The 14,972-nt window shown below is 36.7% G+C and overlaps 1 protein-coding gene across 1 annotated transcript; it reads right to left on the bottom strand.

Annotated features, from left to right (window-relative positions):
* Positions 1 to 354: 354 nt before the first annotated feature.
* On the bottom strand, positions 355 to 14,467 carry LOC139154253 (vomeronasal type-2 receptor 26-like). The gene is made up of 6 exons (XM_070728680.1): positions 14,256 to 14,467; positions 11,886 to 12,177; positions 8,033 to 8,923; positions 3,510 to 3,725; positions 2,082 to 2,208; positions 355 to 1,256 (listed from the first exon to the last, which is right to left on the bottom strand). The coding sequence occupies exons 1-6, from the start codon at positions 14,465 to 14,467 to the stop codon at positions 355 to 357; spliced, it is 2,640 nt and encodes an 879-aa protein (XP_070584781.1).
* Between the last annotated feature and the right edge of the window lie 505 nt (positions 14,468 to 14,972).

Genomic DNA, 14,972 nt, shown 5'->3' with positions numbered 1-14,972 from the left:
CGTAAAATTCTAATATATTTAGAACTGTTTTAGCATTGTTCCTTCTTTGTTGTGTGGGTAAAAATCTATTTTGATTGGGTTTTGTTAATTTTATTTTAAACCAGTCAGAGTGTACTGTAAAGCACTAGGGAGGCAATCTCATTGGGCAATCTGATATCACATGGCGATTTTTGTGAGGAAAAACAGGAGAGAGAATATGTATGAAGCATTGAGTCCTGTGTGAGATATGGAACACACACAACCCTATAAATGCACATACAAGCACTCAAACCTGCACCCACATACAAGCACTCATACTCAAACCCATACAAAAAAGAGGAAAATGTCACTCTAAAATTTATGTCTATCTAAAATTTATGTCTTTTTTCGAATAAGCTGCTCTCGATTATTCAGTTCAGGTCTTACCATAATAATATAGCATTTAGGGAAAAAGATGCAACTGAGTAATCCAGTGCTGGAAGCCAAGATGGAGAAGATCTCCACAGCTACCATGTATTTTCCTTTGGTGCACAAATAGGTTGGGATGAATGACAACCAAACACTGCAAAACACCACCATGCTGAAGGTGATGAACTTGGCTTCATTAAAACTGTCTGGCAACTTCCTGGCTAGAAAAGCCACAGTGAAACAGATAATAGCCAGAAAACCCAAGTAGCTTAAAATGCAATAAAACATGATAACTGAGCCTTCATTACATAAAACAATAACTTCCTTAGCCATTGAGTGCACATCCACATCAGGGAATGGGGGGTAAATTGCCAACCACAGAACACAGATGCCTGCTTGAAATATAGAGCATGTGAACACAATGGCATAAGCCACTTTTTTCCCCACCCATTTCCGCATGCTGGATCCTGGTTTTGTAGCCATGAAAGCCAAGATCACTGAAATAGTTTTTGCCAGAATGCTAGAAAGGGAGATAGAAAAGATGAAACCAAAAGTGGTCTGGCGAAGAAAGCAAATTGCTTGCTTAGGTCTTCCAATAAATAACAAGGGACAGAGGAAACACAAGAGGAGGGAGATGAGAAGAATGTAGGTGAGACTTTGATTGTTGGCTTTCACAATGGCTGTATCATGGTGCTTCAGGAAAATGCCTAGGACCAGAACTGTGATCAGAGAAAGTGAAAGTGCTGAGAAAATTGCCACGATAGCCAAAGAATCTTCAAAAGTGAGAAAGTTTGAACTTTTAGGAAGGCATTGATCCTGCAGTTTGTTTGGATAGTGGTCCTCTGGACAACTGAGGCACGTTTCTGAATCTAAAACCAAGAAACATAAATTTACTTAGAAAGAGTCACCATTCAAATCTCTGGTGTAACATGCTCAGAGGAACCCAGATGCATATTCATACAGTTAATATGATGCAGTAGAGTTTTCTTATGACTCTGAACGTTGCCCTATTATTTGTAACTAAAGTTTTTATCTATTTCCTGCCTGGAATATATGGGGAAGATTGTGATTTGTCTTTTGAACATGTTACAGATCAATCTTTCTATATCTTGCTTTAAAAACAAATCCATTAGATTAGCCAGGAAGTTTCTTCAAATAGTTTTCTAGTAGCTCTTGCCAACTACTGCTTTTTAAATGTTCATATAAAATGCCTTGAAATGGACAAAAAGTTGCTTTGCTTTGAGCTCATAAAGTCATTTTTCAATTAATCATACAATCAACCACATTCTTCTAGAACACATCTGCAGCTTTACAGAATGAATCTTCACTTGTGTCTCCTTCTAGCTAATAAGATAGGATTTATTACATTCTCTCCTTATTTTTTCATTTTTGATTCTAAACTATTAAATTATTTTGTTCAATTCCTTTCCAGATTTAATTATTAGTTATTATTAAAAAGAACTATTATGAAATATTATTTGTGAAGTCCATTTAACCTAAAAAGAGTGATTCTAGGAAATGCCAATGGAGAAATGTTGAAAGATCAACAACTGGGTTCTCTAAAACTAAAAATTTATAAGGGAAAAATTGCATTCCAGATCATTTCATTTTTATACATACTGAATCTGGAGAAAGGGTTTCTTACATTTTTTTCACCTGAACCACTTTCTACAACCTTTCACAATGTGTCCTACCTTCTTGGTTTGAGAACATCCCATCTGGACATAGAGCACAGTTATAGCAGCAAAATTTCTCTCCCTCCTTCTTTTTCTTACTGTAGCCAGGATGGCACTTTTCATTACACAGTGAGAGAGGTGGTACCTATCCAAAAATATAGAAATGGTCCTAGTATTAAGAAAATCTTTGGAGGATTCATCTCACATGTAATGTTTTTCTCGATGTATTTGGAGGAGTCATCTATTATGCATTTCTAGAATAGGAAACTGTATGTCTTCAATGAAGATTTTCATTCCTTTAATGATAGATGCTTCAATTAAGATAGCACAAAATCTGATTTAATAAATTTTGCTAAGACACACATGAATATCTAGTTGTTTCCAATTACTGCTATATGCACATGTTTGATTGAAGCAACTGAGTGTGTTTACCTAAAAGGGCTTTTTCCAAAAAGCAACTGGAATTTCAATTCAATTTATTAGATTTGTATGCCGCCCCTCTCCGAAGACTCGGGGTGACTCACAACAACAGTAGAACAATATTACAATGAAACAAATCTAATATTAAGAGCATATAAAACCCCATCATTTAAAACCATGCAGCACACACATACCAAACATGAAATATAGAAGCCTGGGGGAGGTGTCTCAGTTCCTCCATGCCTGGCGATACAGGTGAGTCTTAAGTAATTTGTGAAAGACATGGAGGGTGGGGGCAGTTCTAATCTCTGTGGGGCGTTGATTCCAGACGGCCAGGGCCACCACAGAGAAGGCTCTTCCACTGGGCCCCACCAAACAACATTGTTTAGTCGACGGGACCCGGAGAAGGCCAACTCTGTGGGACCTTATCGTCCCCTGGGATTCATGCGGTAGAAGGCAGTTCTGGAGGTATTCTGGTCCGATGCCATGAAGGACTTTATAGGTCATAACCAACACTTTGAATGGTGACCGGAAACTGATCGGCAAATCAAGGAAGTCCAGTTGCTGTTTGGAAAAGGTACCTTTAGGACAACCATGACCTGGATGGTTGAGAATCTCAAAAGACATTCAGTGAGTCTACACAATATGGTAAATTAAATCAAAATAAAATTGGGGTTCTGCCTGTTCTAGAATACGGTCATTATATGAGCATGTTTCATGAAATAGGCTTCTGCATTAAGTCATTTTATTGGTTCATCTATTTTGGCATAAAGTGCAAATGCAGGAGTTTATTAACACCAGTTTGGAATTTAGATTGGCATACAAATCTAATAAATAAATTTACTGTCTTTTATGTACTCAAGAGAATGTATGTTTCCTGTTCAACTGGTTTTCTAGTTTTTTTGTAGGAGGAACTTTCTGTGTGGTCAAAAAGATCTTCTCAGGACCAGAAATCATTTTCCTTATCTACTAGCATCATTGGAAGTGAACATTGTTCTTTCAAAAACATTATTGTTATTTTCCCACCTGAGTGAAATCTCTCTCCCATTCAATTTTATCTTCATCAATAGTAATTTCTTTGTGAGAATCCAACCTTCCAACTTGGACCTTGGTATAGGAATTATTAGGAAAAGTGACCAGGTTTGTAATATGGAATCCTCCTGCCAATTCTCCATGTTCATTAAACATGATTTTATCTCCAGCACTATTGTTGAATGAAATCCTCTGAAGAAATGAACGAAGCTGCACAAGAAAGAAAAATAATGTAATTCAATTCAATTCAATTTATTAGATTTGTATGCTACCCCTCTCCGAAGACTCTGTAAGGTTATAACAGATGGAAAAGTCTTTTCTCCATCCACCCCCCTGTAAATGCCTCTTGTCTGAAAGGGAAATCATACAACAAGGCAATGATTAAAATAGAAACTATTTGCTTAGATTATTTTTTTTAAATCACAAAACTATATTTCACTAATTTTGGCTATGCCAAAAATTTTGGAAGCAATTGTATTTGGAACAATTAGCAGTAAAAACTAAAAACAACCAGAACATGGCAAAATTCAAAGAAGTAGTACAAGATCAGGAGAGAGGGAGAGGGGTGTGGTCAAGTGCTGTGGTGACATGGAGTTCCTCGCGCTCTGCAGATACAAAGTGTTCTTGGTGTATTTCATCTTGGAAAAAATATTTTTAGAACTCTTATTGTTGACTAATGAAGAAAAGATATAGAGAAAGGTGGGGGAAGTGGCTAATTTGTTGTTATTATTATTTTATTATTTATTAGATTTGTATGCCGCCCCTCTCCATAGACTCGGGGCGGCTCACAACAATAACAAAGACAATGTAAGAACAAATCTAATAATTTTAAAAACACTAAAAACCCCATTATTAAAAGCAAACATACACAAAAACATACCATGTATAAACTGTATAGGCCTGGCGGAGATGTCTCGGTTCCCCCATGCCTGACGGCAGAGATGGGACTTAAGAACTTTATGAAAGGCAAGGAAGGTGGGGGCAGTTCTGATCTCTGGGGGGAGTCGGACCCTGAACTACTGGGGTCAGGTCCATGGCTGTCATAGTGGCCATGAACTTCTGTGCTAACCCGGAGGAACCGCCGAGTGACGGTAGATTGAAGTCCCCCAGTCCATAAGTCCGGGGAACTCCACCGCCAACCCCGCCACCTCCTCGAGCAGCACAGGTAGGGTTGTTGACACGCAGCTGGGAGGCAGGTAGATGAGAAACAAGCTCACCTGAACCCCTAAGTCCAACTTCACAAGGAGGGACTCACAACCCGCAATCTCAGGAGCAACGAGTCTACATAGTGATGTTACTTAAATAAACCAGGGTGATTCGACACAAAAATATGTAACCCTTCCCTGGTGCAGAGCTGAAGGGATTAGATACTGTAGCCTAGAGATTAATTCTCTGCCTTACAAGGCAAAGGTTGCAGGTTCAAGTCCCAGTGAGGGTATGGCTAGCCGATGAGGCCAAAATAAGGCTGAAATAGATCTATCCTAGTCTCCCTTAATTTTCAAATTCAGCAAAAAAACATGTGACATATATATAAGTAAAATTAAGGAAGTATATTATTGGGATATTGATTTTTATAAGTATTGTAAGTGAAATTTATTAATGGGACATAAGCTGATATAAAGTTGATTAATTGATTAAATTTGAAATTGTTAAACATTTAGATGTAGAGGTATTAATTTTGATAAATTTGCTAAATAAATATGAATATATGGGAAAATATAAGTAAGGTTAATGAAAATTATCAATGGGATATTGATTTTGATAAGTATTATAAATGAAATTTATTAATGGGATATAAGCTGATACAAAGCTGATTAATTGATTGGACTTGAAATTGAGAAACATTTAGAAGTTATTAGAAGAAAGTATAATCACAACTAAACTAAATGTATGGAATTTCAAAGAATAAGGATGCTTGGGATTTGATTATTAAGATTGATAAATTTTTAGACCTCTTAGGAATGGGGTGAGATCAACAGTAGACAGTCTAAGGTTAAAATTGTGGGGTTTGGGGAGGAAAGCATAGAGTCATTCCAGACATTGATTACTCTTTTATTAAAGTTGTATTTTCTGCAATCAAATTTGGAGTATTCATTCATTCATTCATTCATTCATTCATTTATTTGACTTCTATGCCTCCCAATCCCAAAGGACAGGGCAGCTTACAACAGTGATAAAATAGATACAAAGATAAAAGAAGTCGAACATTTCTAAACTAAAACATTATAAAACAAAACCCCATAAAGATTAAAAAACAGTCACTATCATACACATGCACACCATTCATAAAATTGGCCATCTTGCTTAATAATTACTGTCCAGTCTCCAACCTTCCCTTTATGGGGAAGGTTGTTGAGAAAGTGGTGTTGCTCCAGCTCCAGCGGTCCTTGGAAGAAGCTGATTATCTAGGCTCTCAACAGTCAGGATTCAGGTCCAGCTACAGCACAAAAACTGCTTTGGTCACGCTGATGGTTGATCTCTGGCGGGCCTGGGACAGGGGCTTGTCCCTTGTCCTGGTGCTTCTTGACCTTTCAGCAGATTTCAATACCATTGACCATGGTGTCCTTCTGCGCTGGCTGGAGGGGTTCAAGCTTCTGGTAACACTATGGAAGTTTTTTGGGGGGGTCTTCTGGAAACATCAAATGGATGCGATCCTGTCTAGCATCCAGGTCAAATGGATCTTGTCAATATTTTTGACAGGTGCAGTTAGTGGAAATAAAAAGAGGATGCATTTTCTTGTGGGTGACTCGACTGTTAGAGGTGTTGATTTGGGACAGAGTAAGGATGTGATGAGGCTGATGATGTGTCTCCCAGGGGCCACTGCCAGCAGGGACAGGAGGTGGATTACAAATATTGTGAAGGCTGTAAGTAAAGATAATAACATTGATGTGGTGGTGCATCTTGGCACAAATGATTTGTCCCAGATAAATGTTAATTGAGTAAAAAGAGATTTCCAATGTCTTAGTGTGGAGCTGGGCAGAATAACTGATTCAGTGACTTTCTCAGAGGTGTTACTGGTTTGTGGTCAGGAGGATAAAACAACTTGTATTGCAGAGTTTAATGAGTGGTTAAGGCAGTGGTATAAGGTTTTGGATATGTTAGTCATGATGTTAGTAGGTGGTCTAATAGGGAGTTTAAGAGGGATGGTTTGCATCCATCACACAGAGGTACTCAGGGGAGGAGTTCAGAACTTTTTTGGACAGGCATTTAAACTAGGTAAAGGGGACAGAGATTTAACCCATGTGGATGATTTCTGTCCCCGGGCAACGAGGATAAATCAGTTTGTTGAAATTTATGAAAAGGGAACTGTAAATGAAATATATGTAGTTGTTGAGGATAAGGGACAAACAAATAATTATAATAATGTTCTTCTGGTAATGTGCACAAATACTCGAAGTTTGAGCAACAAGCTCTGTGAGTTAATGGCCATAATATCAAGAGATAATTTGGATATGGTTGCCATAACTGAGACATGGTTTAAGGACTTCAATGAATGGGAAATATCCATACCAGGATAGCCATTTATGTTAAGGAAAGTCTAAAAGCAACACTCATTCAAAATACATGTAAAGAGCTGGAGACTCTCTGGGTTTGCATGCAAAATAAAGAGGGTTCTGTCATTAGATTTCAGGTGATCTATAGGCCTCCAGGGCAATCTGAGGATTATGACAAGATGGTGGATGAAATTACCCAAATCGCAGTAAAGGGAGATATTGTGATTATGGGTGATTTCAACATGCCTGATGTTAACTGGAATATCCCTAGTGCCCTTACATGCAAAAGTAAGAACATAGTAGAGGCCCTTACAGAAGCAGCTCTGGCACACCGGGTTTCAGAGGTTAAGGTGGGAGGATTTGGGGGTAATGATTTCTGACAGTCTCAAAATGGATGAAAAGTGTAGTCAGGCAGTAAGGAAAGCAAATAGAATGCTTGGCTGCATAGCTAAAGGTATAACAAGCAGGAAGAGAGAGATTGTGATCCCGCTGTATAGAGCGCTGTTGAGACCACATTTGAAATACTGTGTTCAGTTTTGGAGACCTCACCTACAAAGAGATATTGATAAAATTGAAAGACGGGCTAAAAAAATGGTGGAAGGTCTTAAGCATAAAACTTATCAGGAAATACTTAATGAACTCAATCTGTATAGTTTGGAGGACAGAAGGGAAAGGGGGGACATGATTGAAACATTTCAATATGTTAAAGCATTAAATAAGGTTCAGGAGAGAAGTGTTTTTAATAGGAAAGTGAACAAGGAGTCACAATCTGAGGTTAGGTGGGGGATAGATTAGAAGTAACATGAGAAAATATTATTTTACTGAAAGAGTAATAGATGCTTGGAACAAACTTCCAGCAGACATGGTTGGTAAATCCACAGTAACTGAATTTAAGCATGCCTGGGATAAACATATATCTATCCTAAGATAAAATACAGGAAATAGTATAAGGGCAAATTAGATGGATCATGAGGTCTTTTTCTATGTTTTTAAATATTGTGTTTTTCTTTCAAGTGATATTACCTGCCAAGGTTGGACAGTCTGAGATGTTAATTTGCTTGTATGTTCCAATGGTCTGTGGTTTACTCTGGTTGAGTCCATTGCATGTAAGGTATGAGCCAATGCGTAGACAGCATTATAGATGCTATAACTTTGACCGAGCATGCGCATTTCAAAGAATGGTGCAGGAAGATCCTTTAAGATTTCCTTTCCAGTACATGGTTGAAAGGCAAGATTTAACACATTCATTTTGGTAAGGAAACAGTTGAATGCTTGCGGCCAGAATTCATGGATAAAACCATCTTTTTCTTCCCAAAAGGGATTTACAGTATCAAGAAATTGTTGAAAACCTTGTATTTGCTTTGAGTGAATGTTGAAAGAAAGAGCTCCATGGAAGATCTGGGATTTAACATCAATAATCTTTTGAAAGTGAAATAAGGTGAAATCAATTTGGGCTGTTGTAACCCATACCCTTTTTGGACTGTAGTTCTCCTTTATCCATGGAAATATATATTTCATAGTCTGAGTTGCTTGTATAGCAGTTGCCAACCAAACAATTGATGCAATTTCTCCATGAACAAGGACAACTTTAGCTGTACTTAACATAAAATTCTTCAAAATGTCCATTCTCTCAAAAACCATACTATCTATTTCATGAAAAAAATAGATGTGTTTTGTCAACTTTTCTGAGAAAGCTGGACAGATTCCTTTCTCTAAAAGCATTGGCTCAACTGTCTGTAAGAAATAAGTCCCACTCTCATCATCTGTAGCCATGAGTCCTATCCACCGCCATTGGAAATAAAGAAGCAATTGGACAAGTGCTTGGTACTGAAGTAATTCGCTGGGAACCATGCGTAGAAGAGGAGTAGAATAGATCTGATCATTGAATGCTGGTCCAAATGAGCCATATGCAATCTCAAAAAAAAAAAAAAGAAGGTGAAAATTTCAGCATTCAGACAGGGATTCTACGTGCATTTACATTGATTGATTTAAGCACATCTTTTCTTATCCAGAAATGTCAGTACAAGTCTGTCAATGAAGACTCTCAGTTATCTGGGAAAATGTTTGAAATGGGTGAAATGCTCCCAGTTCGCTTGCACTTGTAGGTCATTGTAAGTCAGTCATGCACATGTGTAAAGCATTATGTGCATGTGCAGAGAGTAAAAGAACCCAAATGTTAATGTCCAGGCAGGTAGGCATAGCCTCACACTGCCTTCGTGACTATCTCTCTGATTACCAAAAGGCATGAGTGAACTGGGATCATTTCACTCCTGGTCTGAAGTTTAAATTATGTCAACTGGACATCTCTATTGTTTAGCTAGAGTCATTCTGGTGCTCATCCAATTTTTTGCCCATGCTTTCTTCCTATGGTTGATAGTGACTAGCCCAAGGTCATCTAGCTGGCTTCAATTCAAGACTGGATTAGAATTCCTGACATTAGGTTTCCAGATTGGTACCTTCACTGTTACAACAAACTACCTTCTAAATATTCAAATTAGTCTGGTATAAATCAATAGCAACCTGGTGGTTCGGTGCCTTAGATGCTGAGCTTGTTGATCAGAAAAGTCAGTGGTTCAACGGTTTGAATTCCTGGCACCGTGTAATGGAGTGAGCTCCCATTACTTGTCCCAGATTTGGCCAACCTAGCAATTTGAAAGCACATTAAAACCCTGCTGTTCTGTTCGAAAAAAGTTCCTAATGTTATGTTCCCGGGTCACCCTGACCCGGACCGAAAACTCTTCATTTGCAGTGCTTATGTTTGGTCTTTTTGAAAGCTTTTTTCACCTGGAAACATGTTTGAACATTTCTGCACACAATGGAATGAAAATTGAACTGAAAAAATTAATCCTTATTGGTTTATTTTGCACATAAATGTGCCTCCCCCCCCGTTTTTGTGAAAGTTTTTTCAATTTATGGATAGTTTTGCTTGCAAAATCCATTCTATTTTACTAAAGTTGGTGTGGGATTGGTAGCTTGAACATTTCTGCACACAATGATATGAAAATTGAACTGAGAAAATTAATCCTTATTGGTTTATTTTGCTCATAAATGGGCCCCCATGCTTATACTCAAATAGGCTTATACTCGAGTAGGCTTATACTCGAGTATAAAATGATATGGTCTTATATTCAAAAATAAACCAATAAGAATCATTTTTTTTCAGTTCATTTCTATTTTTCTTATGTTTAGGATTGTTCAATTTAGTATATCAAAACTTTTGAGTTTATTGATAATTTTGCCTGCAAAATGCATTCTATTTTACTATTCTATTTTGGTGTGGGATTGGTAGCTTGAACCTTTCTGAACATAATGATATGAAAATTAAACTGAAAAAATGATCCTTATTGGTTTATTTTGCTCATAAATGGGCCCCCATGCTTATACTCAAATAGGCTTATACTCGAGTAGGCTTATACTCGAGTATAAAACAATAAACCAATAAGAGTCATTTTTTTCAGTTCATTTATATTTTTCTTATGTTCAGGATTGTTCAATTTAGTATATCAAACCTTTTGGGGGAAAATTCCTTAGGGATTTGTAGCCTTAAAAAATATAAATTGACACGAAATTCAAAAAGGATGGGGGGAGGGGCTTTTTGATCAAAATAAAAATATAAGTCTCAATTTTTCCAGTTCAATTTTCATATCATTATGTTCATAAATGTTCAAACTAGTTTTCCAGTTGAAAAAGTTTTCAAAAAGATTAAATTCAAGTACCTAAAAAAAATATTTTTGGTCCTGTCATATACGAACAGAAACAGATTTGAAGTTATGATTTTTTTTGGCCCAGAAAACAATTAGCCACCACCCCAAAAATATTTTTTGATGACCAGCATTGTTAAATTGAGTAAATGAATGCCTAAGATTTTAAAGAATATTTCGGATTTGGAGCATAAAAAAATAAAAAGTGAAAATGATTGCAAGCAGCCGAGGGGGGGGGGGGAGGCCTTATTTCTGATGTTAAAAAACCAGTAAGAATCATTTTTTTCAGTTCCTTTATATTTTTCTTATATTCAGAAATGTTCAAGCTACCAATCCCACACCAACTCCAGTAAAATAGAATGGATTTTGCAAGCAAAACTATCCATAAATTGAAAAAAAATCACAAAAACGGGGGGGGGGCGGCACATTTATGTGCAAAATAAACCAATAAGGATTAATTTTTTCATTTCAATTTTCATATCATTGTGTGCAGAAATGTTCAGACTACTTTCCAAGTGAAAAAAGTTTTCAAATTGACCAAACATAAGCACTTCAAATGAAGTGTTTTCGGTCCGGGTCGTATGTGACCCGAACATAACATTAGGAACTTTTTTTGCTCAGCAAAAACTAAGCCCCCCACCCCCCCAAAAAAATTCTCATAGAGAGAACCCCTGAAATGATGAAAAGTCATGAAATTTCAAGTTTCAGATATGCAGGGAAAATTTTTTACAGGGACTCAAACTTGGCTTCGGGTCACATACGACCCGAACAGAACAGCAGGGTTAAAAAAATACAAGTAGAAAAACAGTGACCACCTTTGATGGGAAGGTTACAGTGTTCTTTGTGCCTTCAAGGTTTTGTCATGCTGACCACATGACCACAGAATTGTTATCAGGTAGCACTGGCTCTTTGGCTTAGAAGCAGGGATGAGCACCACCCCCTAGAGTCAGGAATGACTAGCACATATGTGCAAGGGGAAACTTTATCTTTATCTTTTAATCAAAACCATCTGAATCTAGTGCACACATTTATGAATATAATATTGTAAGTTTTGACATAAATTCAGTTCTTTTTGTTTTCACATTATCACATCATTCTCACCTAAAGGGTCATTATAATGGTAGCATTAATGAAGGTGAAAGTTTAATAAAAATTGAGACTTTCTCATGTATTACCTGTGGAATCTTATAAAGATGTAAGATGTCTGCCATGCGTGAGGTTGTATCAGAGCCAAATCCCCCAATAACTCCTATTACATTTTTCTGACTGCCACATTTGTAGTTTAGAATGAACTCTTGTGAAGTAAAGAGAAGATCCAAAATGGTGCGGTAAGTCATCTTTGAATCAGAGTAGCTGTCAAAGATGTGGAACCCAAGAGTAGCATTGGGCAAAATTGTGGGATTATCATTTATCTCATCAATAGCAAAGACCAAGGCTAGAATATGCTGATAGAACTTAGTCACCACTCTGGAAATGGAGGATATGTTTGGTTAGGCTATAATTTTAAGGGAAAACTGTATGTGTAATTTACAAAAGAAACACAATCTAAGTAAAGTTAATCAAATGAGCATCCTCTTTGAAAATTTATAGTGATTATCCTGGAATGGATTCAGGCTTTCATGGCATAACACAAACATACAATTGATTCAAACTTAATGTAACCTACTCCAAATTTGGTTGCAGAAAATATGACTTCAGCAATAGACTGATCAATGCCTGGAATGCACTACCTGACTCTGTAATTTCCTCCCCAAACCCCAAAAACTTCAACCTTAGACTATCTACAGTTGACCTCACTCCAATCCTAAGAGGTCTGTAAGGGATGCGCATAAGCACACCATCGTACCTGCCATCTCTATTGTCTACTCTGTACCTACTTTGCTAATATACCTAATTTATGTTTATACCAATACCTACTATCTTGTACATGTTTGACAAATTAAACAAACAAATCAACAAAAATATGAAATGTGTTTTGATCAATTTCTAACCAAAGTAATCTTTAATTTCTCAGAGCTGTTCTCAGTAGCATTTAGTTGTCAAAACAGAATTTTAATTCCACTTTTTTTCTATTTGAAAGCTTGAATATAGAAAGCAATGGATGAAACAACTTTTAAAGAGTCAAACTACTGACTCTTCTATCTCAGTGTTGATACCCTGAAGTGCAGCCATCCAAAGAGTAAGCTGGGTTATCCATACTATTTTGTTCATAACTGGCAGGATGACTATATCCATTCCTAATAAATCATCTACACTGGCTCACATCTGTTTATGTGCACAGAAACCCAAAACAGTATCTCTTATATATGGATATAAGAACTAATAAAATACACTAAAAGGATATGAAAACTAAGTCACCAATAAGAATCAGTAAAAGGAAAAAATAGAGCAAACAAAACTTCTATTATTGAAGACAACATTTGAACTCACCACTTCTGATCTTTAGTAGAGGCCTAATATGAAGACATTTAACCCCAGCATATGTGATCCTGATCATTAAGTATCTTATTTTATGATGGTTTTCCAATATATTTATACATCTTTTTTCCCATTTTCAGATCATGTATTCCTTACAAAGTTCAAAATAAGATGTATGTGTTATATCCCTTTATCAATGTAACTCTGGAAGCCCATTCCTCCATTTTCCCCTTCTATAAATAGAAGACTCAAAATCTATGCATTAGAACTAGAAGACAGGAAGGGGACAGAGGGATCTATGCAGATTTTTGTGTCATTGTGTCTTTTTGGGATAATAGTCTCCTATATACTAAAGTAGATCACAGCTGGATTTCCAAGTATTCTCCACACAATGAAAGCTTGAACTTTTCACTTTATTGTCAACAAATGACTGGTGTTTATTTGATGCTGTCCCTTCATCATCCATTGATACATCTATCCACTCATTCCTACTATTATCCATCCATCCATCCATCCATCCATCCATCTATCCAACCAAGCACCAAAATTCTATTCATAATGTGAGAAGATGTATATAAATATTATTATATCTCTGTATACCACCAATGTGTATTTAACAAAACAAACAAACAAAAATAAAATAAATTTTTTTTTCAAGAGGCAATATATATATATATATATATATATTTGTTTTCGTAGATTTTCACGGGTATATGTATGTAGATTGTTCTGAGTTCGGGTTTTGCCCCATGTAATATTTTGAGTGTCTATGCGACGTTTCGGTGAAATCACATTCACTATCATCAGGCTGAAGTTTTAAGCTTCGTGTTGCAACACGAAGCTTAAAACTTCAGCCTGATGATGGTGAATGTGATTTCACCGAAACGTCGCATACACACTCAAAATATTACACAGGGCAAAACCCGAACTCAGAACAATCTACATATATATATATATATCTCCACAGAGTGCAGATTGAATATTTCACTTTATTCTCAACAAATGACTGCTATCTATATCCATCCACCCATCCTTTTAGAATTAAATAGGTTGCAAACAATGAAACATGAAAATAATGTATTTTTATAGACTAGTGTTTACATTGAGGGTGATAAAAAACCTCTTACATTGGGATGCTAAGTGACTCTTGAGAAGGGTGTTTATTGAACAAAATATTGAAGAAAACATAATGGATGTGAGACACCATCCCACCAATGAAGAAATTGCCTAGTTCATACCATTCATGTGGGATATAGAGAGGATCTTGTCCACCGCATGAAAAGGAATGTGAGTTGTTTGGGAGAAAGAAGAGAAAAAACAGAACTAGCATCACCCCCATTCTGACAACAATATTTCCTCTGCACATTAAACTCTCCATTTCTCTCTACTACATTATTGCAACTGTTGGCCAGATTTCAATTTGAGCGATTAGATGACTGAAAGCTGTATTTCCCAGAGGGTCTTGTATTCTCTCTATCAGAATATCTTGTCTTCAGAAGTTGTATATGTTCCATCACTGCAGGCTTTTAAGAAGAGACTGAACAGCCAACCTGTCTGAAATGGTGTAGGGTCTCTTGCTTGAGCAGGGGGTTGCACTAAAAGATCTCCAAGGTCCCTTCTCACTTTGATATTGTATGTTCAATGTTTTTTTCTGTCCTCAAATTACAAAATCAGGCTTTGAGAGCCAACTGAGAATCAATATTTGAAATCTAATCTGTGCATTATGATAGAGAAAGTCACAGAACCCTCCTATTCCCTTGCTTATTGTCAAATGCCAGTGTGAATATAAACCATTCAATTTAGTTGATTCCTCTTCTAGAAAGCCTTTGGAGGTTTTATCACTG

This window comes from Erythrolamprus reginae, chromosome Z (genome assembly GCF_031021105.1).
Source record: "Erythrolamprus reginae isolate rEryReg1 chromosome Z, rEryReg1.hap1, whole genome shotgun sequence".
NCBI classification, from domain to species: domain Eukaryota; kingdom Metazoa; phylum Chordata; class Lepidosauria; order Squamata; family Dipsadidae; genus Erythrolamprus; species Erythrolamprus reginae.
The sequence above is the reverse complement of the archived record's forward strand: the minus strand, read 5'-3'. Positions and strand labels throughout refer to the sequence as shown.